Source organism: Pan paniscus, chromosome 2, assembly GCF_029289425.2.
Source record: "Pan paniscus chromosome 2, NHGRI_mPanPan1-v2.0_pri, whole genome shotgun sequence".
Taxonomy (NCBI): Eukaryota; Metazoa; Chordata; class Mammalia; order Primates; family Hominidae; genus Pan; species Pan paniscus.
The window spans coordinates 95873372-95900628 of record NC_085926.1 but is presented as its reverse complement, the minus strand read 5'-3'; the positions used below and the strand labels follow the sequence as shown (position 1 = coordinate 95900628).

General features: G+C 40.6%; 2 protein-coding genes across 8 annotated transcripts in view; both read left to right on the top strand.

The window, feature by feature from the left end:
* The window catches only part of GABRR3 (gamma-aminobutyric acid type A receptor subunit rho3), a 50471-nt gene extending 48290 nt beyond the window's left edge, over positions 1-2181 (top strand). Inside the window, exon 10 of the mRNA XM_003821887.4 lies at positions 297-2181. Within this exon, the coding sequence (XP_003821935.1) occupies positions 297-596 (300 nt within the window). The 3' untranslated portion in view covers positions 597-2181. The remainder of the gene's footprint in view (positions 1-296) is intronic.
* An 11979-nt stretch (positions 2182-14160) lies between these two features.
* Positions 14161-27257, top strand: part of RIOX2 (ribosomal oxygenase 2) — a 28906-nt gene continuing 15809 nt past the window's right edge. Inside the window, exons 1-3 of one of the 7 annotated variants that reach the window (XM_055110185.2) lie at positions 14161-14887; positions 19633-20103; positions 25567-25686. In XM_055110185.2, coding sequence (XP_054966160.1) covers positions 19672-20103; positions 25567-25686 — 552 coding nt within the window. In that variant the 5' untranslated portion in view covers positions 14161-14887; positions 19633-19671. Of the gene's footprint in view, positions 14888-15097; positions 15355-16255; positions 16402-19632; positions 20104-25566; positions 25687-27257 lie in introns of those variants that run through there. The other 6 variants (XM_034956995.3, XM_034956993.4, XM_034956991.3 and 3 more) reach the window with 6 other exon arrangements.

Below are 27257 nucleotides of genomic sequence, written 5' to 3'. Positions count from 1 at the left end.
AAGGCCTGGCTAATTTGCATTTCAATGGAGCAGCTAAAGTCTTTCCCTATCCCATCCCCAATTTAAGCATAAATGGATCACCGATGACATGGTTTTAGTTTTGGACCAAAAAATACATATATACGGAGGATACTGCTATATTTTCTATAAAGAAAAAAAATAAGTTGAAAAACAAATCCAATTGGCCTATCTTGCTGTTCTGATAAATCATATTTAACTTTATTAACATTATTTACCATAATTCCTATTTGTAAAACCATATTCAAGACCTACTTTAAAAAAAAGTTTTTTGACAGATTTCTAGGATGTACAATATTGATGCAGTTCAAGCTATGGCCTTTGATGGTTGTTACCATGACAGCGAGATTGACATGGACCAGACTTCCCTCTCTCTAAACTCAGAAGACTTCATGAGAAGAAAATCGATATGCAGCCCCAGCACCGATTCATCTCGGATAAAGAGAAGAAAATCCCTAGGAGGACATGTTGGTAGAATCATTCTGGAAAACAACCATGTCATTGACACCTATTCTAGGATTTTATTCCCCATTGTGTATATTTTATTTAATTTGTTTTACTGGGGTGTATATGTATGAAGGGGAATTTCAAATGTATACAACTTTAAAGCCAGATGATGTTTAAAAACAAAACTCTTGAATATGAGTTGGATAGTCCTAGATGGAACTGGGAAAGAGCAAGTCACCTCTCCTGCCCTAATGAAAATTTGAAAGCTGTCTGATTTACATCTAAGAAAGAGTTTAGGTCCTAGAAAAGTTTGACTCCATAAATAAGAGTCGTAGGCATGTGTATTATGGGAAAAACAGTTTTCCATTGGGAAGGGCTTTATAACTACTTCATCTGAACCCTCCTTCTTTCTTAATGAAATGTTCTTTATTTAACTAGGGAAGAAAGCTGGACTATAACAATAATTCAAAGATATTTTGTTTCTTAGTGCCAGCCAAGTGCCTGGTTATCTACCAGAGCTCAACCGTCCTAGGCAAGAACATCCACATAGAGGTGGTATCATCCGCACTCACACAGCTGAGAATCCTATGAAGGATCTCCAATCTCCTTCTCCAGTCAAGTATTTATCCTTATTTAAATATTGTTTCAGGCCAGGTGCCGTGGCTCATGCTTGTTATCCCAGCACTTTGGGAGGCCGAGGTGGGCAGATCATTTGAGGTCAGGAGTTCAAGACCAGCCTGGCCAACATGGTGAAACCCCGTCTCTACTAAACATACAAAAATTAGCGGGCATGGTGGCACACGCCTGTAGTCTGTGCTACTTGGGAGGCTGAGGCAGGAGAATCACTTTAACGTGGGAGGCAGAGGTTGCAGTGAGCTGTGATTGAGCCACTGCACTCTAGCCTGGGCGACAGAGCGAGACATCATCTCAAAAAATAAATAAAATAAATATATATATATATATATATATATAAAATATTGTTTCATGTATTTGTGAGCATAAGTGGAGAGGGGAAGCTAAACTTCCACTTATTCTTCTCATTCTAATGTTAAATTAATACATCAGTCATCAATAATAACATCTCGCATTTTGTAGATCATGTATTGTTTTCACAGCTTTTTAGAGGTTTTTAATTAATCACTTTGTTCAGCAAATGTTTATTGACCACCTACGTGTGCCAGGCACTTCACTAAGTGTTATGTACTGAAAAAATGAATATGAAATAGCATTCCTGCCTTCTCTAAGTGCATAGCCAACAGGAGCAGTGAACTGGAGCTATAAAACATGTGACGAATGTTAAAACAGAGGTATGTACACTGTCTGGTGTGAATTCTGAAAGGGGGATACCAAAGAAAGGAAAAGAACATCTCCAAAGGGATGTGGACTCTCAATTTATAAACAACTGGAGATGCTTCCAGATATTGTATTGAGTGAAAAAACTGAATGAAATGTATTTATCCCATAGTAATCCTTAATATCTTTGGTTGAACCAAGTAAACCAGGTCAAGTGGGTATTAAATAAATTTTTATTAAGTAGGAAAACCTCCTATGATCAGTGTTCATTTTGCAGATCGGCAGTGTGCATGCTTTTGTTTTGAGTATTTTCTGAACAAGATTCAATTTAAAGAAAAGCCCTTGGCAGGAAATATGAAATATTCCGATACCTATTTTGATTGCTGGGATTGAATTAAGAGAAATAAATTAAATGGTGTATTACTTTCAGTGTAATTCCTTTTATTTCACCATAAAGTAAATCAAAATGATTTGAATTATTTTTTCACCAGGTGAAGAGACAAAAATTTTCTGCTTTTTAAACCAATAACATTGGTTTTGATTCTCCGTTCTGAATCACAGAGGGTTCTAGAAAAGTATCATCCTCCTGGGTACAAAATATCAAAAGGAAAATTATTTTTCTATTATGAATTCCCTCACAGGTAGGCTAACTCTGGGATACTTCATTCTATTTTCTTAATACAACTTTTCCAATTCTTTTGAAACTTCCCAAGGATTATATTTTTATATGCTACTCTCCAAAATTGAGCTAATATAATGTATTAAAACCTTTCTCCATTTCATTGTAGATAGACCATAAATAAACTTCAAAAAAACTATTTATTTAATGGGTTTTAAGCTTGATTTAATAGTAGTATTTTGGTAGGATTATATTTTCAAAATATAGCACAGATTAATATTCTAGATGGCAAGGAATTTGTAACTATTATTTAGCCTAGCACTGCAATTGTATTACATTTCTGATTTTGACAAAACCAGATGTTTAAAAAGGGACAAATATACAAATGAACAGAATAAATCTACACTGTTCTCTTCATCCAATACTCAGCTTCTTCAGGCTTTTCTGTTTTTTTCATATACTTTGAAGTATAACATTCAATATGTCGAATGCTTCCCCTGGGCATATTCATTTCCCTGTTTTGAATCAAACGCATCACTGAATACATTTGGCAATCTAGTCTAGGAGAATGGGTCTCTATCACACCCCCACACTTGGCATTCCTCTGGAGGAGCATAAATGCACATTTGTTAGCCAATCAAATAAAACTTTTGTTAATGGCTAATAATACAGGCATTGTATTCTTCAATAATGTACATCTAACACTGAAAAAGAAAATATGTTTACTGCTTAAGGGAATTATTAGAGTATTTGGAATGAGCTCCTAGGAGTTTTGCCAGTTTTCTTCTCTTGAGATTGGTGGCTTGTGAAGACTGTGAAGAGAGGACTGTTCCCATTAGCTTCATTTCTCCTCGGGAGCAACAAGATTTCTGTTTGGTTCTTACTCCAAGAAGAATCAAATCACAGTTTACCTGAAAAATATGAGAGTGAAGACAGCATGTAAGAGTTACCTCATTTTGATTTTCAGTTCATTTATTCATCACAATCCTGAACAGACTGTGCATGATTGTTCACTGAGGGATAAGCCTGGATAAAATGCAAGGATTTCAGAAAATAAGCTGCTTTCTATGATTAAGAAGAAGCCAGCTAGCTCTGTAAACGGCCTAAATATAGAAATGGGCTATTTTATAGGAACTACTTTGGAAAACCCATGAAATAATATATTTTAACTTAGTTTTATTGTTTCTGTTCTGGTTAGAAAATAAAGCTTCATTATTTAAAAAATTTTAAATATCCACTGACAAAAAAAATCATCTACCCAGAATTAAACAGTTCACATTTTAATGTACATTCTTAGAGGTTTTCTGTTCATAATTTACATTTTTTCAAATGGAACACTTTTGTAAACACTTGTGTTTATTAATCTAAGCACTTATATCAAGCACTGTCTGCTGGGGATACAGTAACAAAAGATGGACATGGCTCCTCCCCTTATTGAACTTACATTGTGTTGGGGAAAGTGTTTATTTGTAGCCAGATTTTCTTCTCTGTTCCTGAAAACTGATTTCCATATGCTGCAGAGCTGTTCACTGAATGGGTGCACCATAGTTTACTTTACCCATCTCGTCCTGTAGGACATTATTGTCATTTCCTATTGTATGCTGTTACAAGTGGGTTGCAACTAACAATGTAAAGAACACTTAGAAGTAAAATTATTTTTGATACAAATGAAATGTCTAGCCATATTCAAATTTCTGCACTTATTTCCTTCAGAAGAATCCCTGTTTGCAACTAGAACCTGCCATGTCAGACTCACTCATGGGTCTGCCTAGAAGCTCTGAGGTGTAGATTACTGTAACTGAAGAACCTTTTAAATTTTTAGTTCATTTTTCCCCATGAAGCAGAGCCTTCTTATATATATCTGCTGGCATTCCCTTTTCATAATGGAAGTTTCTGCATTGTCTAAAATACTTACATTAAAGCAGTCCTATGTATTGAAAACCTGCTTCTTTCCATGACTGCTATCACCGCTACAAGCCTTTGCCATCTTTCTAAGTAAGAGAGTAACTGAGATTGCAAATATTTGCATATGAGTTGCTACAAAATCATAACTAGCCTGTGACTACATTGTCTAAATCCTTGCAGGTGAGTTAATCTTCATGAGTAAGGTCTATTGTTCCTTATTGTGCCACTTATAAGCCTGTTCAAATCACACACACACACACAAACACACCTCCCTGTACATACAATTTTTTTTAACATGGAGATGAATGAGAGAAAGAATTATGTCTATTTATATCTATTTCTGTAACCATTATTATGATCAACATTTCAATGAGAATAAACAACACCCTCAAAGAAGCAAGAGAAAGAAGTGATATGAAAACTGCTATTTCAACATCAATTCTGTACTGGTGCTGCTGTTATTTCTTGGCAAGGCCTTAGGCATAGCAGTCAATGTTATATTCCAACTACCTCATTTATGGAATGGAGCCACCTAGTCTTTCTCTGTAAACACTGCTTTAAAACACTCTATCACACTATAGTGTCTTGCTTTTCCAACTGCAAATTTTTTCTTTCCTGGATTTAACAAATAACTTAAACATAATTTTTTTTCTCTTTTAAAGAAACCATGAAAAACAAATGCACTGGACATTTAAGAAGATGATTTTTTTTTTCAGTTTATTGCAATAGAAAGGGCATTTATTAATGAGAAACATCTCAAAGAAAAGGAAGGAGGTCAAGCGCTTCAAAGAGTCAGGTATGCAAGTGAGTCATATTCACTGGGGAAGGATAGAGGTGGGTCTGATCTTGGAATATGTGAGAGTGGAGTGGTCATTTCTCAGAATACAAAATGTGGCGGGGATTTCCAGACCTTTGATACTTTCCAGGAACACACAGGATCAGATGAAGTTCAGCATTGTCAAAACAACATTGTCAGTTGTTCCTTCCTTTCAATCCCCTGCTGAATCATAACGCTATTTTTGGTCAATGATGGGGCCAAGTGTAGAAAAGAGATTTCACAAAGTCACTGAGAAAAAATTACAATAGTTTTCTTTTTAATATATTGATATTTAGTTTGTTGTAGGAAAGACCGAACTACGTTTTATTATGTTAGATTATTTGAAGGATTTGCTGTTACTCTCAATTCTAGGATCAGTACAGTTGATTATAGAAACTTATTTTCTGCAAGAGTGTTTCAAAGGTTTTCTACAAAATTGTGGTGCTAGCTGACCACTCCTTACCTTAGACAATCAAAAATAGGTGAAATTATAATGTCATTAGCAACTCTTTTGAAACACATTTTGTATTGTGAAATAAGACTTTCTGAAGTTTGAGGTACAAGCCAGTGTCCTTTAAAAGTGACATATATGTTCCAATATTTCCAAAACTAGCTAACTCAACAAGGGATCCTAAGTAAGGAAGAAAGTACTTACACTTACATAATTTTTTTTACTTCATCAGAGAACATTAAGGCAGGTTTTTCAAGTATTTTGCACTTCAAAGAAGTGTTATAAACACAAACCCACACATCAAATAAATTTTTGGAGCAATCACACTGCCCCCCCAAAAAATATATATATATTTCAAATTAGGTTGTATCTTGGGTAAGGTCATATCTAAATTAAATCATGAATCAATGGGAAGGTAGCTTTGGGACCAGCTAAATTGCTTGTAAATAAATATGCAGTTCAGGTAGACAGAAGAGAATGAGAATGTTTTGTGAAAAGGAACTTTAATAACTGAATATGATTTCTCAAGATAATGTGAATTAGAAGTAGGTAAGAAAAATAAGGCAAAAGAAAGACAAGGACGGAAGTTTAAAATGTGGTTGCTCTGCAAAATGATGTCCTTAAAGTCCCATAACATATATCTTCAGGCCAGATTTGAATTTGAAAATAGAATAAACTGTTTTTGATTATTTGGAATACTATCCTGGTCTATATTAATCAGATGATTATTGCTCATTTGTATGAAAGATAATGTGCCTCTCTGCAATAAAAGCAATTAATTGCATGTTGGTCACCAAATTGCATGTTGGTTATCAATACAACATACCATCTTGACAAAACTAATCAGCCCATTTCAAATTACTCAAGTTATTTGAATTACTTGATTCTATCATGATATTATCATTTATGCCTTCTATGTAATGGCTTGTACTGGTGGAGTTCCTGGTGAGTTCTAATTTGTTAATGTGGGCTATACATTTAGTATATTGCTGAACCATGTTTTATCGAAATAACCTGAACTTGTAGTAGGTACAGACAGAAAATGGCTCTATTTTTCACCAATTGCTGTCAAACATGCTTTACTGGCTATTCTTTCTCTGCCTCTTGCTGACATCTCAGGCTGATCTCACAGCTTTTGGGATATCATGAGTTATTTATAAAGCCTTGTCTGATTTTAATGTGTTTTCCCTACTCCCACCCCCCCAACTAATTCAGGCCTCAACCCTGGACTGAGGAAACCGTCATAGGAATAAGGAATAAGGTAGAATCTGCTCTTTAATACATACCTCTCCCCCATCCTTCATTCCACCGAGTTTGGAGTAGGGAATGGATGGAGAGGATTAGGGAAAGGACTGGCAGAAGTCTCTTTACTTAATGATATGTACTTTAGCTCTCTTGGTTTGTTGCCATTCTCTGGGTGGCAGGCATGGCTGAGTAAGCAGTTCACCAGGAGCCTCACCCTTGGGGTTTAATGCTTTGGAATTGAAATTCATAATAATCTAATCTTTGAATTCGTTTTTTGAATGAAGTCTGAAGGAAGAAGGGAGGAAACTGCATGTACCTGTGTGTGGCACATGCAGTTCTGCCACTGTCCCGCCCTGTGGGATGTTTCTGGATCTCTCTTTCCCAATCCCCTCTCCTGCCAGGCCCAGTGGCCTGCTGCTTGCTGCCCCAGGTAGAGGCCTAGACACAGATGCAGAGAAGGCTGGGATGAGGTGTACTTTCCATAGCATTTGGAGCTGGTCATGGTGGCAGCCAACTCCGCCCTGGGCTGTCAGCACTACAGTGTGTTTGGAGGGCAACCAGGCTGGAGCAAGCCCCTTGCTCACTCCCTATCCAAGTAATTAGCATGTCCTGGCTGGGAGGGTACCATCTGTTGGTGTTCACCCATCTGCTGAGGGTTGGGGAGATTGATGTCCCCATCCCTGGCTAGGCACAGCAGTGTTGAGCCAGTGGCTAGCAGGAGGGAGATCGCGGCAGCCTGTGGCCACGTGCTCCTGCACACACGTGGGCACTAAACTAAAAATAAAATGCTAAGCCCCTTCCTGACTGAAAGAACTCCCTGTGGCAAAAGGGACCCCAGAAAGTCCTTAAAATTGAGTTCATGTCCATGGTGGAACAGGGGGTCAGAAAAGCCTCATTCTATGCCCCTCCCTTTTATGGTTTCGACACAACTGACCTGAAAGTATGGCAAAATAGAGATTTTAAGACTGACAGAGCAGACTCTGTGGCAATAAGATATCAAATTATAAACAGGTCCTAAGGCCATTCCACGCAAGGGTTAAGTCACTCACCCCTGCACTTAAAGAAAAATAAACTGTGTTCTAACTGCCACAAGGTTTTTATTTTTCTCTAGCAGCTAAACAAGTACTGGCCTTGAGATAAGCAATATTAAAACAATTGTAGCTTAGCACTGGACACTAACTAACTGACCTCCTATTCTACCAGCCATAACTTCAGCTTTGATTGGACAAGAGACTGATTTCAGTAACTTTATCCTGATAAGAAAACCACCAACAATAGACTAGTTCTGGCTGGTTTACAGAGGTTGTGTACTTGCCTGGCTTTGCATCCCAAAAACACCTCTTGACATATAGAGCCTAATTGCAATATATTTGAATGTTAAGTTTCCACCTCAAAGTGAACATGGGTCATATGTTATTAAATACATGCATATTTGTTCAATATGCAAGTGTCAGGACCACCTTCATGAATATTCATAGCTCTTCCCATAACCTGCTGGGCATGTAGGTTTAGCCAACTGGTTAAGCATTAAAGTCCTACCCCCACCCCCACTCCTTCCAAAGTGCCTCTACCTGGTCTTGGCCAGAAAGGAAGCTTGAGGGATGGGCACCTTGCAGGGTATAATCCTTTATGGGAAATAAAGTCTCCTTTCCTTTACAATTTTATATATATTTTTTCTTAATTTAGCAGCACCCAATGGCCCTGCAGGGCCCTGGGTGCCTGTGAATGTCGGCACTCACCTTCCTGCACCAGGGTAGAGCATGGCACTTAGCAGCAAATAAAAGATATCACCCTGATAGTAAAGAAAGAGAAAAACTGAGAAAAAAAAAAAAAGAAAGAGAGACAAAAGAAGGGAATGGTTTTATATGTTAATACCTTTAATGGCACTCTTTTGAAAAGGGGCTCTATATTTTCATTTTGCAACAGGTCCCACAAATTATGTAGCTGGCCCTGGTGACAGCTATTCAAATGTTGAAGCTTTCAAGGGATGCAGGGTATGAGATAAAGTAACAAATGTCTGCTTCTGGCCAGCCACATAGCCCTTGCTGTGAAAAAGCAATGTTGCTCATTCTGCCTGTCAGCCTACCTTCAGAAACCCCTGACTCAGTGACAAGCACAGCCCTCCGGAAGAATGCCTTGAGGATGAGAAGCAGAACCGAGCACAGATTCCCACATCTCTTGCCTAAATCACTGCATTTTTAGAAAAGATAAGTCCAATGATCCTAGCTTTTGCCTCTTCCTGTCCATAAGATAACATCTGACAGGATTAATAATTATACCTCTGTGATTTGTAACCAGATGTACTCTTGCACCCAAACTTTGATGAGATTTTGCTCTAATGTAACTTCTGAGTACATTCGATGTAACTTCTGAACATGCACAGAACCTCCACCACCTAATGTATAAGTTATGGGTGGAAACACTGCTTTGGAACAGTCTAACAGAACTCTGAAAGGCTCTCCCTGGTTGCAATTGTCAGTGAGACTCTGAATGAAATTAATTTAATTCTTTGAAAGTCTAGCTTTTTCTTTAGTTGACAAGGAGAAGGTTGATCTGGAGGTGAGACTGGGTTTATTGAAATTAACCTTGAGATCTCTGACAGACTGCCTAAGACCCTGTGTCTCTTTTCCTGTCTGGGCCGATGGACCCCACTGCTTCCTGGTCCACTATGCCACTCTCTTTGTCACCTTCCAGGTTGTCCAAGCCTAACTACTTTCCACAGCAACCACTCAGCCCAGAAGATGCTCAATGGTCCTTGATGTGACAATCTGTGTGAGAGTAGGCTGCTTCCACACTGCCTTTTTGCCTCAGAGTGCTATGATGAGGTCACCGGCCAACTCCTTCTTCAGGATATTCCAGGTGAGAAGCAGCCTCCACATTCCCAGGGCCGTATCTCTGGGGTACAAGATCTTTCCAACCCCAGTGGGATCTTTGGGACCTTTGGCCAATAACTTAGTTTCCTGGTTCCTCAGTTTCCTCACATGTAAAACTTGGAGAGTTATAGTATCTTCCTTTTAGATTTTTGTGTGTATTAATAGGTTTATGTACTCAGTTTTTTAAAAGGGCCTGGAAAATGGAAAGTGGTAAGTATTGAACAAATAAAAAATAATAATATTGTTTCCAGTTTGGGGGATTCAACTGAAATTTCAAGTCAAAATCCCACAGAGATTATTTCACCAAAGGTTGGGCCTCTAGGTTTATAAATAACATTTGTCTGTAATTTTCTTTTTCAGTTATTTTCCTTTTCTATATTCAGAAACAGTTTATATGAGGTATATTTTTCTCTTCCTTGGAAGTTTTAAAAAACTTCATTAACAGACCCATCAGTACCTGACTAGTACCACCTTAGTTGGTCATTTTTAGGTCATTATGATATTTTAAAGGAAAATAAGTAAACTAATGTTGCATCATAATATTGGGGGTTCCTGACCCATATATACATTCTGTTAGTCTTGTAGGAAACATTTTCAATAGGAGCTTGTTTACCTTTTAACAAAGCAACCCAAAGAGTATGAGCAGAAAGCACCTCTGCAGGAGTACATATTTTTATAAGAATTGGGCAAGTCAATTTCAAGATTTATGATAACATGTTAAGTAAGAAAACATCTCTGTAAGGAAAAGTCATTGGAAAATCCTGAGGCATATTTTCACCTGCAAGTGCTGGGTTGCTGGAGAAAGGAGGTCTGCAGAATCATTTAAGAAAAGTCATGCAGCCTAACACCAACTTTCCTATAGGCACAGGCTGTAAAAGAAATTGGACTCTAAGCAAGGAAAGAAAATAGGAATGCTTACCCAATTCAATTTTGTAAACACTGAGTAACTACTCTGTGAAGAACTCTGTTGCAGTTCTCAGAATTAAAGAAGCACATTTCTTGCTCCCAAGGAGTTTAAATCATAGTTATATAAATATGCAAAATATAATTCCAAACGGTGATGGTATGCTTGCTATCAAGTTAAGTATGTTGAGTTCTATGAGCTGTATCGTAACTAGTATAGTCTTGAAAGACCTCAGCCTGGGTCATTGTTAAACAAATTTGACTTTTCTGAAGGTACTAAGACACCAAGATTATCCCATGGTGATATGACATCAATTTGAAGGTACTCTGCTTGATGAATTGTGTAAATTAAGTGAAGTATGCATGTATAAAAGGCCCAACTGCATTTAATTCATTCCATGGAATCATGTTCAAGATGTCATATTTAACAGTAATGCCTCTCACGCTGAACAGCATTTTACAGTTTTAAAACTCTTTTGTTTACTCCACCTCACCTGAAACTCACAGCATCTTTCCGAGTTAGGTGAAATTAACCACTTTTGGAGAAACATAAACAGAGGTCCAAAGAATATTACTTGATAGGCAGTATGGGTGCTATGGTCCGAATGTTTGTCCCCACCCAGGATTCATATACTGAAACAGAATCACCAATGTGATTGGAAGGTGGGGCCTTTGGGAGTAGATTATGTCACGAGGGTAAAGCCTTATAAATGGGATTATAAAGAGGACCCACATAATTGCCTTCCCACTTCTACCACGTGAGGATGCAGCTAGAAGGTGTCCTCTGTGAACCAGAGAACAAGCCTCCAAAACTGTGAGAAGTCCATTTTTGTTGCTTATAAGCCACCCAGTCTTAGGTATTTTCTTATAGCAGCCCAAATGAAAAAAATGGACTATCAAATGATGTATTTTTGAGCAAGTTCCTTAACCTTGATGTGTCTGTTTCCTTATATTAAAAAGTTAGCCCAATATAGTGGTATAAATATTAAAGTCATATACAAGAAAGACATGGTTTAGATATTTTCTGGACCAAAGTGAATACAAACACATAGGGGGCAGTACTCACATAGTTTAAAGCAATGTGTTTCCTGGAATCGTACGACATAGTAGCATTATAAAATAAAGCTTTACAACAAAAATACAAATATTAATCATTTTATAAGTTCTGCAATGTTTATAGACTGAAAGGTAATTCCAATCAGACTGATTCTTCTTCTAATGCCCTTTGAAAATTAGAGCACAGACCCTTAAGCCTATGGAATTTGAGTGCCAATAGGGATATCACAGTACATCTGGTGCAATCTTACTTTATAAATGAGGAAAGTGAATGTTAGCAAAGAGAGTTTTCCGAATTCATATACCTGGCCCCTCCAGAGTTAGATCTAATAACCATAAAAAGTACATTTACACACCACCATTTTTAGATTTTTTTGCACCCAGCATCATTGTGACTGGAGGTGGGAGTAGGACAGGGTTGCACTTTTGCAGCCTGATGCCCAGGCTGGACAGGTGCACAGCCACAGTTAGGTGGCTAAAAACCAAAAGCTCTACAGGAAGAAGAGCCTAGGAGACCACAGAAGAGGAAGACAAACTTGGCTCTAAAAAGAGTCTTTTAATAAAGCAATCCAAACGGTGTGAACGTCAAGCACCTCTGCAGAAATGTAACTTATTTTACAAGGCTCATGGACAAGTCTGTTTCAGGGTTTATGGCCGAGACATGAAGGGAATTCTCTCCTTTCTCCTGTCTCCTTGGCATCTTGTGCCTCAGATCCAGAGGAGGAGCGCTAGTCTGTTGATTAGAATCTGGAGGCTTCTAGTCTTTTCCGGACAGATCTTGAGAGCTGCCATCTATAACATTGTTTTCATGAGAAAATTAATTATAGAAACAAAATAACTGACTTTTAAATGAACCTATGGTGGGGACTGGATAGCAGTCTGCATCTTGTCCTCTGGAAGAACTTTTCCAAAAAAAAAAAAAAAAAATGCCAGAAACAATACATGTAGGAAGGCCTTATATTCTAGAAGCCTCCCAGGCAAGGTTGCAGACCATTCTCCACTCCCATCCCATGCCACCCTTACTTCCTCACCTCCTCTTCCTCCTCTCAGGCAAGGTTGCAAGCCATTCTCCACTCCCATCCCATCCCACCACACCCTTACTTCCTCCCCTACCTCCTTCCCTCCCTCCCCCTTCCTCCCTCCCTCCCCGCCCCTTCCTTCTTTCCTTCCTTTAGACGGAATTTCGCTCTTGTCACCCAAGCACAAACTAACTTTCTTTCTCTTTTTCTTTTTCTTTTCCGAAACAGAGTTTTGCTCTTGTTGCCCAAGCTGGAGTGCAGTGGTGCAATCTCAGCTCACTGCAACCCCGCCTCCCTGGTTCAACCAATTCTCTGCCTCAGCCTCCTGAGTAGCTGGGATTACAGGCAGGCACCACCATGCTTGAGTAATTTTTTTGTATTTTTGTTAGAGACGGGGTTTCACCATGTTGGCCAGGGTGGTCTTGAACTCCTGACCTCGGGTGATCCACCGGCGTCAGCCTTCCAAAATCCTGAGATTATAGGCGTGAGCTACCGCACCTGGCCCCTCCTCTTTTCTTCACAGGAATGATGGGCACTGTTTAGTCTGAAGATGGAACTATCATGACTTTTTTGCTTGCTATGCTAAGAAATCGGAATTATAATGAAAAAAATCAGAGAGAACATACTGATAGACTAATTTTGCATTAGAGGAACTCCTACACAAGATGTATGATTTCCCCCTGCAGAGCTGACTTCAATATGTACTTTTGTTCTGTTAGACATCCTACGGCCATTTTATATGCTGAGAAAATGGTATTTTGTGTTGACATTATAACTTTTTTCTACAACCGTACTGCTTTTCCAAGTGGTGGACGTGTGAAAATTTACCTTTATCTGAATCCAAGGAACAGCAATATTATTCTATATTATCTTGAGTAGATGTCTTGCAGTCAAAATAAAGAGCAAAGTACATTACCAATATCATATCAACTAGAGATTTTTGCTGTTGACTATTCTTTTTTACCCTGTAAGGGCTAAATTTGATGTTACCCTCGAGTTTTTCCAGCTGGAACCTGCCAGGAAACTTACTAGTTATACGAGTATTAGTAAAACGTGAAAAAGACCAACAGTTGACTGACTGGTTTGGCTGTAATCTTGTTTCTGCATCTTCCTAGCTGTGTGATCTTGTGCAAGTTAGTTAACCTCTCCTGACTCAGTTTCCTCAACTGTAAAATGGAGGTAATTGCAAGGTTGTAGTGAGGATGAAGTGAGGAGCATTTGAAACACCTAGCGTGGTGCCTTATAGCCAGGAAGAACTCAATTCAAGACTTGCTATTATTGTTAGTTTTAGACAAATACTAGACAAGGGTGTACTTTGTTCCCATTTGCTCATGTGCCACTTGATCATTAGAAGCAGCCACTGGTCTCAGTCACCTTGACGGAACGAAATGTCAACTTCCTCTGGGTCCTCTGGCTGTCTACAGAGCAAAGAAAGGCACAGGCCCGCCACTGATTTCCCTGCGCACTCATTTGTGCCTCCTGACTGGACCCAAATGTTCCAAAGCAGGGAGTGTTAGGCTGAAAGGACTCAGATAACTGCATTTCTTCTGTTTCTGTAGCCATAGTCTCAACGAATTTCCAGTATCTTTTAAAACTAGGATTGACTCTCTCTCCCGGAGCAAGATGATATAAATGACACTCGGCTTGTACAAATCAGCATTGTGTAGCCACACAGCCCATAAGAAAGCCATGGGAGAACCCGGACCACCAACTCCCTAAACTTGCACAGCTGGTATTCCTCTTCAGGCCTGCTTCTCTATTCATAAAAGGAACGGAGTTGCACCAAAACGCTCTCCCAAATCCTCTCCTGCCGCCCCAAGTTAAAAGAAAAAAAAGGAGAGCCGGGTGGGTGGCTCACACCTATAATCCAGCACTTTGGGAGGCCGAGGCAGGAGGATCGCTTGAGCCCGGGAGGTGAAGGTTGCAGTGAGCCAAGATCGCACCACTGCACTCCAGCCTGGGCGAGAGTGAGACCTTGTCTCACATATCAAAAAAAAAAAAAAAAAAAAAGAGGAAAAAAAAGGCCATTTATTTCCTTCCATATGGACTAAAGAAACGCCCGGGCGTGAACACGGAACACCGCCGGGTAGCCAGGCCCCGGCGCTCCCACCACTTGCGGGCCGGCGTGGTGGGGCGGGGCGGGGGCTGGAGCACCGCCCGGAGCGTGCCCACGCCGCCCCGCCTCCAGCCGCTGCGCCGCAGCGCAGTGGGCTCGCTGCCGCGAGCAACAGGCCGTGCCGGGTGAGTGGGGCGCTCTCGCGGGCATCCCAGCGCCGGGGCAGGCCGGGTAGTGCCCGATCCCGCGGGGCGCGCGCTGCTGCTTTAGGCACCCGGGCTCGGGTGCGGGTCTGGGAGACCTGTCGGTCGGCGAGAAGCCTCGGTGGCCGGCGCTGTGGTTGCGGGACCTGGGACGCGCGCCCAGGCGTCCCACCTCCCCGGAGACTGGGGCAGGGTGGGTGGGGCCCGGATCTAGGGGTAGGGTCGCGGAAGCCTTGGTTACAGAGAGTCGCACACGTGGCCTGCTAATGGTCGCGACACCGGTGACGAGCGCACGGAAAGTTTGGAGGCTTAGCAAGGAGGGTGGTGCCGGCCTCCGCCCGGTGGTGGCAGAACTGCCTGTGCGAGCACGGCCTCCACGTGGGCTGCGCCGCCGGGCGTCAGGTCGGGCCTAAGAGACACGCTCTACAGCTGTGAAATCTGAAGTTCAGGTGTGTGGGGAGAAGGGCAGCTGCATTACATCATATGCTTCCAATTCATTTACCAGCAAATAATTCCACAACGATTGGCCGACAGCTGGGTTGTCCAACAGGTTACTGAGACCAGGTTATTCACTGTTTTCAGGAAGGATAGACTGGGAGGAAGAGGATCTGATTTCGCCACTCATTAGCTGTAAATCTGGTGCCTCGGGTTTCATGTCACTGGGCTCATCTTTGAGCGGAGGAACCTGATTTACTCAGCTTCTTCTGCTGGTACTGGTTTTTGCCTCCTGGACATCAAGCTTTGTAACCTCATGGTCACCAAAATACATTGAGGTATAGTCCGTTTCCTCTCTAAAATCAGACTAAAAAGATAACTGCTGATCACTCCTTTAGGTCCATAGGAGAACCAGTTTTCCCTCTGGATTGATTAACATATCTCTGAGCCAAAAAGAAATGTTTTAGATCAGTCTGGACAACCTTGTTACAAGCAATATATAATTTCTGACAGCCGTGTGTTTAACTGAGCTGCGTTTGACTGTTGTCCTCCATTAGTGGACCTAAAATTCATCTAGAGAGCGTATTACGTTAATGCAGATTCTGGGCCCCAGCCATCAGAAGTGGCAATCCAGTGGGCTTGATGAGGGACCCAGAAATTTGCATGCTAACAACCTTGCTGGTAACTCTGAACTACATTCTGTAAAACTGCCCAGGGGATGTAGAAATTCATACTTCCCTCCCCGATTTAGTAATAACTACTGATGTCTAAAGTGCCTTTTAGCTTTTACGATACTGTTGAATCCTGAAGTGACAGCTGCAATCAGAAAAATAATCCCCTCTGCACAAGCCATCTGTTTTTTCCGTAACTGTTTTGTGTAAGGCCTTTGTGGTTTGTCTCCAAAATTGTATACAGACAAAAGATGAAAACGTGAAAAATTCAGCAAACATTTCTTGAGGACCTCCTATGTACCACACCGTGCTTGTTTCCGGGGATATACAAATCCTTTCCTTCAAGAGCTTCCTTACGTCTTCATGTCCTCAAATATTATAGAAAAGGAGGTTAGAGTACCTTTAAAATATAGTGACTCTCTGTCTGTTGCCTATAGTATGGTTGTCAACATTGATTTTCTTATAGGGTTTATCTGTGGGGTAGTCACCAAAGTATGAACTGTAAATCTTTTAGTCTTTTTACATTTAATGCTTATAGTCAAATGGAAAACAGTTGCTCTTCAAAAACTTTTCTTTGATTTTATAGAAATATTTACTTCTATTGGGGTGGTCTCTGAGGCTTATGGGCAAGGTTGTGTTGGCTGTACTATTCTAGACAAAGCATTGTCTTCTTTAATTACTATAGTATTGGATTCTAAGATATGTGTTTTACTTCTTGCTGTTTCCGAAATTATGATATGTACCTTAAGACTTTTATATGTTTAATGTGGTAGGATGCTTCATCTATTCTCCCCTCTGCTCTAGAAAGCTGTTAAGAGGAATGGTTGTCTTACAGTATGAGTAGTGTGAGAATCAGAGAAATAATGTATTTGCCCAGAAACCTCTAAGCTTAGGCTCCAATTAATTGAGCCTCAAATCATTTCAACATGAACACAGAGAAACAAATGATGTAACTTTTGGCAGTATGGGTAGTGAAATTTATATTCTAAGGAAAGCATTTGTTATACAGTATTGGGGTTTGTTAGTGATTGTAGATGGGAAAGATTCTTTTAAGTGATTTTATTTTGGCTTAAGTGTTTTGCATTCTTTGATTAGCCACACTTTCTGGTGAATGTGCTTATACTGTATTCATATATTATGCTTAAAGAAAAGCTTTTCGTTTGCATCTTCCTCCTGCTCTCTCCCCTTAAATGAATTTTAAACTGACCAATTGTGAGAGATAAGAGATGTGTGGCTGAATATAAAATGACTCTATAGGGTGCCTTTAGTAATACAAACCTAATAAACCAATCTAAGTTTTTAAAAATTAAACGTGAGCAATGTGCTGTGGTCCCCAAGGCCATCCTTAGTTCAGCAATTTGCTAGGAGGACTCGGCTGATTTATTACAGGGAAAAGATATCAAGCACAGTCAGCAAAGGGAAGAGGCACATGGGTGAAGTTCTGGGGATACCAAGTGCAAGGCTCCAAGGGTCTTCGAGCGGTCACACTGGCTGTGCTTAGTTGCTCCAGCAACTAGTTGTGTCAACACTTGTGAAATGTTGCCAACCTGTGAAGCTTGTTAGAGACTCAGTGCCCAGGGCTTTTACTGGGGGCTTTTCACTTAGGCCACCCCTGCCTGGCATATACCAACGTTTCCAGACTCCCAGAGGAAAGCAGGTGTTGGTATAAACTGTAATGATTATACATTTTAGGCATGGTGAGCCACTCCTATCAGTTAATGGTGGTGGAAACTCTCCCAAAATCTTAAGTTCTCAGACATCGGCCACAAGCTGCACTTTCAAAGGATAGCAGTCAGGCCCGCTATGGAACATCTTCTGCATAAGCAGTACCCCTTCCCGAATCCATTTTTCTATCTCTTTGTATTTCTCCATCACTTGAGAGTTCCATGTACTAGCAATGCTGTGCCTTCCTGAAGCCTTAATTCTTTCCTTGAGAATTCAAGCTGGTCTGTTTCACTTAAAGGAAACATTTTCAGAAAATGTGTCTTACTGACCACATATCCTAAACACTAAAGTTTATTTTTTTTTTTCTAAGCTTCAAGCTTTACCCCTCTCCTGTAGTATCAGTTTATATTACTCTTCCACCATGTCCTGTGTTTCCTTATCAAAAGCACCTGGTCTTTTGAAGGAACGGAGCTGTTTAGAGGGCTTTATATTTTGACATTTCCTTTCTTAATTTGTTCAGTTTACATCTGGGTTTCAATCTAAAATTTCTTTTATAAGTTGCAACACGTCACACAGTATGCAACATATCGTTCCAGGATGCTTACCTCCCAGGCCAGAACATTAATTCCACTTAGTCTACAGTGTAGCTGAAATACTGCTTAGTTATAATGACAAAAGAACAGAAAACAGTATTCTTGCAATTATGATAACTCACCAAAGTAGGAAACTATACCGTTTATAAATAACAAGTCTTTCAGAAGTTTTGGTTTTTATAAGTACAGTGGTTTTTAACCTTGTCAGGAGATAGGGACTCCTTTAAGAATCTGTTGAAAGTGATGGAGTCCCTTCCCAGAGGGAAAGGACTTTAAGATAGAATTTTGCAGTCTCAGGAAATTTAAATAATTTGAATTACAGTTCTTGGAAACAGATGAGGGAGACCTACCCTCTAAGTATCAATAGTTGTGGTTTGGAGGCAGTTCTGAAGGAGCTTTGCAAGGCTTGGCTGTGTGGCTTCGACTACTCAGCAGTGTCAGCAGCAGAAGCATCACCTGGGAGCCTGTTAGAAATGCAGAATCTCAGGCTTCACCTTGGAGCTAGTGGATCATATCCTGCATTTTATTGAGATGCTCAGGCGATCTGTGTGCACATTAAAGTTGGAGAAGTGCTGTGTTAGGGGCTAATGATATTGGTATTATTTAAAATCTTCAGTTAAAAAGTTATAGTTTTTTCAAGGCTTTAGATATAACTACGTTTAGCCTTCACTTTTCAGCCTTTAGGGGCTTTATTTCTTTAAACAAAGGGGAGTTTCTGATAAAAGTGGCAGTTTTCAGGAATAAGCTCAGAGTTGGAAGTGAGCAGGTTCAGGTGGTTAGTGGAGACAGGAGAAGGCAGTGGCCTGCTCCAGCCACCAGGAGACACCGCGGGTCCAGGGCGCATTGATTGACCTGCGTAACAGTTGGGGTGGTGCTGTGGTGAGGAGCACCTGGCAGTGGGCAGCTGTTAGTTGTTCTCTAGTCAAATGTTTGTAACTCAGAGTACATCTAATTAGATGTGGGCCCTGATGCTGATGGGAGCCAAATCCAAGATATTTGACTTTGCTGTGTCAATGGCCACAGGCTAAACCTATGAGTAGGAACTGCTGAGACAGTTGAATAGGTTTATTTGGGATAATTATACTGCCTAATAAATAATACCATGACATAGTGCTTGTGTAAAAGAAAAACACATTCTTCTTTAGATGAATATGTCATCTGAGTGGTGGTTGAGGCTGAATCATATCTTAGAAGAAATGGCATTGGCTTAAGGCTGTCTCCTATCCTGGGGGAAGTAGCTTTGACCTATGAAGAGTTCTCACGAAGGTGTAATGGTCATTCAGTTGTGTGTGCGCGCGATCCGCTAACACCAATGCTGGCACTCCTTGTAAACCTAACCATGTGTGTTTTGTTCTTTTGGTAGGTTTGCATTTCCTTACTGCTTTGTCTTGAAGACAGAACGATGCCAAAGAAAGCAAAGCCTGCAGGGAGTGGGAAGGAAGAGGGGCCGGTTCCCTGTAAGCAGATGAAGGTAGAAGCAGCTGGGGGGCCTTCAGCTTTAAACTTTGACAGTCCCAGTAGTCTCTTTGAAAGTTTAATCTCGCCCATCAAGACAGAGACTTTTTTCAAGGAATTCTGGGAGCAGAAGCCCCTTCTCATTCAGAGAGGTGACCCTGCACTGGCCACATACTATGGGTCCCTGTTCAAGCTAACAGATCTGAAGAGTCTGTGCAGCCGGGGGACGTACTATGGAAGAGATGTGAATGTCTGCCGGTGTGTAAATGGGAAGAAGAAGGTTTTAAATAAAGATGGCAAAGCACACTTTCTTCAGCTGAGAAAAGATTTCGATCAGAAAAGGGCAACGATTCAGTTTCACCAACCTCAGAGATTTAAGGTAACCAGTTTCCCCATTGCAGAATCCTCGTACATTTTAAAGTACTAACATTTGGCCACATATCAGCTCAAGGGTGAATACGTAGTTTGATGATGGTTAGCCTCTTGCCAGTTTGAGAAGGGGTAGCACCTCTTTGGTCTAAATGCATTCTAACTAGGGTTAAGATTATGTGTTATGTTTGGTTGGACTGTTAGAAACTCCAGCAACTCAGGGTAGACATTGTTGGGTATCATTGAGCTGCAAAACTAATTATACTGCAAGTTTATAAAGTTGTTAAAGTGGCACTATAACTGCAGGAGTATGTTCTGTGAGCCAGTTTATGTTTTTCTATATGATAGACATTTCTATTTGGTTTGTCACATCACTGTAATTTAAGGCATGACAGCATCAAGGTGATCATTTTTTCCCGAAGTTGCCTCCCTTTACTGCCTGCATCTAAATGGAGGCTTCAGAGCCATGACCAGATCACATGCTAGATGCAAGTCCAATGAAGAGACTTCACCCTTAATAACACCCGAATGGGTGACATTGAGGTACCTGGAACTGCTCCTGGTAAGGCTTCATAGGTGGAGGAAATCTTTGCTTTGCAAATGCAGAGGATTGGCAAATTTTTAAATTTTTTTCTATATCAGGGATTGACATTTGGGAAATAATTTGCCTCCTCGATGCTCGGTTTCTACATTTATAAAATGCAGATTTAGTATGAGCTAATTTGTTTTCCTCAAGGTTTGAGATCTGTATCTCATCTCATGACAGATGGCCCAGAATAGGTGAGGGGCTGTTCTGAATTTTAGATAAACTTTTATCCCCATTCAGAAACCCCCTTCTGTGACCCTTCATTAAATCAAAACGGCAACATGGGAGGAGAAAGAGAGGGGTTTGTGAGGTTCCATGTTGAGAGGAATGGATTCTGGCTTTATTGATGGCTTCTGGGGCTCTGTCATCAGTTACCAATAGTGTTTCCAGTGATTTAACTTGAGGTGGCTTGTTAAATCCCATTGGGCTTCATCTGGTGAATGCCCTTCCCTTTCTTTCTTGTCTAAAAGACCTTGAACCTATTCATACTCTGTATGAGGTATGAGTGCTCTTAGATTTTTCAAGACGAGTCCTGATTCCAGCTATTCCATCTCAAGCAATCATACAAAGTTGAAATGTCCCTGAAATGCTAATCTTGTGGCCTAGGCCCTCAAAAAGAATTTATAAATCATTTGTCAGACCAAGTTATGATTTGAATTCAGAAAATATGGACACCGTCAATAAAATGCTTCTCGCTGAGCTAGTCCTTGACTAGAAGTAGCACTTTTAAGAGTGGTTTTTAGAAACCTGAGAACTCTAAACATAAATGAATTCAGTGAATTTGATTACGTGTACTTTGGTCATAGACCAGCAGAGAGATGATATTTGGCATATGTGTGGTATCCACTGTGGCTGTCATTTCTCTACTTTAGAATCATCCCCCGCAGGGCTTTTCTCTGCTCATCCACTTAAGTGCTGCACATTCCTCGTCTGGGATTCCAGTGTCCAAGAACCTGTTTCTTTTGCCTTGTTGACTAGGCTCTGGCTGAGTTTATTAAAGCAGGAAGGATGAGCTTTCTCAGCCCAAATTCAGCCCTCAGGCCAGACTAGGATGTGCCTTTTTTTTTTTTTTTTTTTTTTTTTTTTTTGAGACAGAGTCTTGCTCTGTTGCCCAGGCTGGAGTACAGTGGCACGATCTCGGCTCACTGCAACCTCCGCCTCCTGGGTTCAAGTGATCCTTCTGCCTCAGTCCCCCTAGTAGCTGGGATTACAGGCACATACCACCATGCCCGGCTAATTTTTGTATTTTTAGTAGAGACAGGGTTTCGCCATGTTGGCCAGGCTGGTCTCGAACTTCTGCCCTCAGGTGATCCACCCGCCTCAGCCTCCCAAAGTGCTGGGATTACAGGCGTGAGCCACTGTGCTGGGCCTTTTTTTTTTTTTAATCTCTTTGTACCACCCGTGCTGGAGAGACCTATAGGCCATAGGAGCTCACCCTCTTACACTAGAGTCTGGATTCTAAGTGCTATATTATAAGGTGGTTTGGCATTGTGTGTGTTTCTTTAGTAATGGGCATATTAACGTCAGAACAGAGGAAGTCTAGAAGGAGTTTATCCCTGGCCAGGTTGAGAGACTGTTAGAGTGAACATGCAGCCCTTTGTTTATTGGGTCTCAGACTGTGCACAGCTTATTAGTATAGTTAGTTTAAAAACGAGTAAGGAGGTAACCAGGGAGCCATAATAAGTTGTTTGCACTTGCTTTCAGTAATCCATATATTAAAAGTCCTGGTGAGAGGAATTATCACAATTATTTGCATTTTGCTTAGCAGGCTAGAGTTTACCAAGTAATTTCATATATTTTAACTTTTGAACTTTCTAACAGGCATTTGAAATAGGGCAGCTTTTGTTCCATTTTCTTTTTTTTCTTTCCTTTTTTTTTTTTTTTTTTTTTTTTTTTAAGACAGAGTCTTGCCCTGTCACCCAGGCTGGAGTGCAGTGGCGCAATCTCGGCTCACTACAACCTCCGCCTCCCTGCCGAGGTTCAAGCAATTCTCCTGCCTTGGGCCTCCTGAGTAGCTGGGATTACAGGTGCATGCCACCATGCTCGGCTAATTTTTGTATTTTTTTTTAGTAGAGATGGGGGTTTCACTATGTTGGCCAGGCTGGCCTTGAACTCCTGACCTTGTGATCCACCTGCCTCGGCCTCCCAAAATGCTGGGATTACAGGCATGAGCCACCGCACCCGGCCGTGGACTCCATTTTCTATGTGGAAAAACTGGAGTTCACAGATGTGACCTTTCCATAACTATTCCAAGCTGATAAGGGTTTCTGACTCCAAATTTAAGGCATTTTCCTACCATACTTTGAAAGATGTATTGAAATTTAGTAGGGCTTTTTATATGTTTGCTTTTGCCTTTCTTTAGGCATATACGTGGGCTTCTATTTTAGCCATGGCGTTGAGTTTTGATTCTGATGGGTAGGTCAGTGGAGAGAGGAGGTCACAGCCAGCCAGGAGAGAGACTTCCACCTTCTCCCTTTCACTGTTCTAGGTCCTCCTTGGGCTCACCAGATATCGAATCCTGTGGTAAAGGAGAAGACAGGTTTCAGGAGCCTTGTTTGTGCTTGAATCAATGTTAGTAAAACAATATCGCTTGTATACTGCTTTGCAATTTAAATAGAATTTGTGATAAGTTGTTTTATGCTGTTCGCCACAGTGTTTGAGTGGGAGTGATAATATCTTTATCTTAAAGATAAACAACTGAAGTCACCTTGCTTGTAATTATAACTTGAACCGAGGTGGTTTGACTCCAGATCTCTTCTACTAGGCCACGGTTGGCAGATTCAGAGGCTAAAGGTCCAGATGAAATAGAAAAATTGTGCCATTGATAGCATTTTCAGTAACCTTTAAGAAGAAAAGAGACATATTCATTAGTTACCCTGATAGTTGGGTCGGGAACCATAAAATCACCTATACAGTCCTGAAAGACCTGTCATACCATCAGAGAGAGAAACAGAGAGAGAGAAGCCCTGGTTTTCTAGTGGTTCCAGTTACTATATAAAAATAATTACAGAACCAGGTCCTGTTGGCCTTTCTCGGAAATATATTAGGCCCTTTTGGAGCTCTGTTAACTCTTTGGAGCTATTCAGATGACATTAAATTATTTTTTCTGTGTTAAGTAGAAACTCTGAGGTCTATAGAGAAGCCCAGTGGTCTGTATAAAGATGTCCTTGGCTAAATCCATGGCTCACATCTGTAATCCCAGCACTTTGGGAGGTCAGAGCAGGAGGATAACTTGAATCCAAGAGTTTGACAACAGCCTGGGCAACAAAGTGAGACCACCATCTCTACAAAAAAAAGAGAAAAAAATTAGCCGGGCATGGTAGCATGCACCTGCAGTCCCAGCTACTTGGGAGGTTGAGATGGGAGGATCATTTAAGCCTGGGATGTCGAGGCTGCAGTGAACTGTGATTGTGATCACAACACTGCACTTCAGCCTGGGTGACAGAGCAAGACCATGTCTTAAAAAAGTCTTTTTTCATGTTGACCCAGTTCTTCCCAGTTCTTTCTCACTTGATATTTTTAATACAGTGGATCCTTTTTCACTCCTGTGGTAGAAGGGACTCCCAAGCTGTGGCCATTGGTTTGCTCAGCAAGTATTTAAATATGTTGTCATGCAGTCTGTGTGCCAGGCACTGTACATTCATATGTTTAAAACTTCAGTCTCTTTAGTGCCCTTTGTGATTTGTCTTTTCTTAAATTATCTGAAAGGTATGGACTTTGGAGCCATGCTGCCTGAATTTGAATCCTGGCTCCATCATTTACTAGTTGCATGGTCTCATGCCTCAGTTTCCTCATCTGTAAACTGAAGATAATGTTAGTACCCTCTTTATGAGGCAGGGTTATTGTGAGGGTTGCATAATTGATATTTGTAAAGCACTTGGAGACAGTGCCTGGCACATAGGAAGTGCTAATATCTACATGGCCTAATTGCCCCCTCCTCTCTTCTCACCAGCCTTGGTAAAATCAGACTTCCTTCTCTCTCATGGGAATATATGGCCCATCGCTAGGCCCCTAAGTCTGATGTCTGCTCTGAAGAGTTGATAGTGGAGAGAAGGAACATTACCCAGCCTGTTATTCCTTCTCTGTCTGTACCTTCTTCCTATGTTATCATTTCTGTTCCCATTGCTTTAAATATCCATTTTGTGTAGGCAATTCCCAAGTGTAAATCTTCAGTCCTTAGTTTCTGCCGGAACTTCAGACCGACTTAAAGACATCTCCATGGGGGGGGGGGGGGGGGGGTCTTAGCATTCCAAACTTAACATTCCTAATATAAAACTCTTTTTTTTGTCCTGAAAACTTGTTTTTTAGTAAGTTTTTCCCATCTCGTTACATGGAAAGGGGAACTGATTGCCCAAGTCAAAAACCCAAGAGTATTTTTTTTAACTCCTCTCCTTTACATTGAGTCTGTCGGCAAGTCCTGTCTGTGCTGCTTCTAGAGTGCATCCCACTCTTCTACCTCCTTCCTTGCCTTTCTTACCACCCCAGTCACTTCTCGCTTGAGCTGCTGCCTGAGAAGCTTCCTCACTAGTCTCTCTGACTTCCAGTCTTTTCTACAGTGCATTCTTCACACAATAACCAGGGTGAGCTTTCAAAAATGTAAATTGGATTGTGTCCTTCCCTGCTTAAAAGCCTTCCGGACTCCCAATTGCCCACCTTGTCAGTCATCCCTTTATCTGTTCATGTCTGTTACATGGTGTTTCTGCACTGGAATGGAAGATTTTTGAGACCATGGGTATTGGCTGTATCATTGCATAATTCCCGGTATCTGGTGTATAATAGTTGTGCAGTAAAGACTTCCTAAGTGAACAAGAACATTCTCTTACTCTTATTTCTAATACATTTTTCACTCCCCACCGCCGACCCTTTCTTTTTTCCTTTCTTGTAAAGGATGAGCTTTGGAGGATCCAGGAGAAGCTGGAATGTTACTTTGGCTCCTTGGTTGGCTCGAATGTGTACATAACTCCCGCAGGATCTCAGGGCCTGCCGCCCCATTATGATGATGTCGAGGTAAGAGATGGAGAAAATTGCCCCATGTTGGGAAGAATGAGTTGTTGAGAGCCTGGTTTAGTAGAGTTGTCAGGGTGAGTTCACATTATTCTCTAAGGCTCTTAGGTCTGTATTCGCTCTTTCTGTGCAGTGTCTGAGATATTGATTTCATCAAAATGTTGGGCCAAAGTAAATCCCACTAAACTGGTTTCCTGCTCTGTCTCAAAGGAACAGCTTGTTTCCAACCTTACTAATTTAAAGAGCCACACATTTGTCTGAAACAAGTATTTATTGAATTTATCTACAGAAAGGTGTGCTTGGCTTTTCCTTTAATTTCACCAAGTATGGTCTTTAATAAGATGAGGTCACAAATAATCCTCCATCTGCTCTCATTTTGTTCTTTTTCAGTAGCTGCCAAAAATATGTATATATTTTCCATTTGTGAAAATCTTGGGGCAGCTTGAATGAGGGTCATGGTTTCACTTAAGCATTGGCATCTTGACAAGTGTTGATTTCACTCTGATATGGCTTCCCAAAAAATTTAACTCTTTGGCTTATGTATTCCATAGTTTTATTTTTGTCCTAATATAAGGTGTAAACACAGAGTTATTGGTAAAAAGTCCCCTTTTTCTCCTTTGATAGCAATTTGACATCAATACATTTTCACAAAATGTTATTTTTAATATTTTTAATAGAATATCTTTGACTGAATAAAGAATAAAAAACTCAAAGTTTTCCTATCTCCCCAGGCCCTTTCAACATTCAGGATTTAGACATTCAGTAATATCTGAAGCTTGGCTTTTCCATCAGAGATTATGGGCTTTCAGCTGTCTGATAGAAGATTTAAAGGAATGAGATAGTGAGATATAAAGAACTCAGCGAGGCTCTAAGAAAGTGAAAAGAATGAATATCCAGTGTCAGGATTCACGATTCCCTGTTTTTAAAAATAAAACCCAGTAGTGGCAACTTTTGTTTAACTGTGGAATGACATGCATTTCTCATCTTTCATTTTTATTTTTTATCAGAAACTTGTACACTTGACCGTTGTGCAGTGTGGGGGTTAGTGGTGCCAACACCTCGTGCAGTCAAAAATCTGCTTGTAACTTTTGACTTCCCTAAAACTTAACTACTAGTAGCCTTCCATTGCCTAGATATCTTACTGATAGCATAAATTGGTTAACACTTATTTTGTATGTTATATGTGTTATATACTTTATTCTTCAGTAAAGAAACCTGGAGAAAAGTTATTAAAATTATAAGAAAGGGAAAAGTATTTTTAATATTGTGTTTATCAGTACCGTAAGTTTACATCATTTGTTTACAAACTGAATCGTCCATCTGAAATGGTGGGTAGCCACAGCTGCAGGCCTTAATCTACAATACACATCAAGCAATTCAACTTTTTCTTGTAATGTTACGACTTTTTTCTGTTTCTCGGGAGTACTTGCAGTAGCAGTAGTGGCACATCATATGGGTCCCATGGTGTTATTCACGGCTTAAGATGTTGCACTAAACATGATGAAAAATACACAAGAACTGTTGAGAGATCATTTTTTACTGTGATACACAATTCACTGGAGAGAGGAACTGCT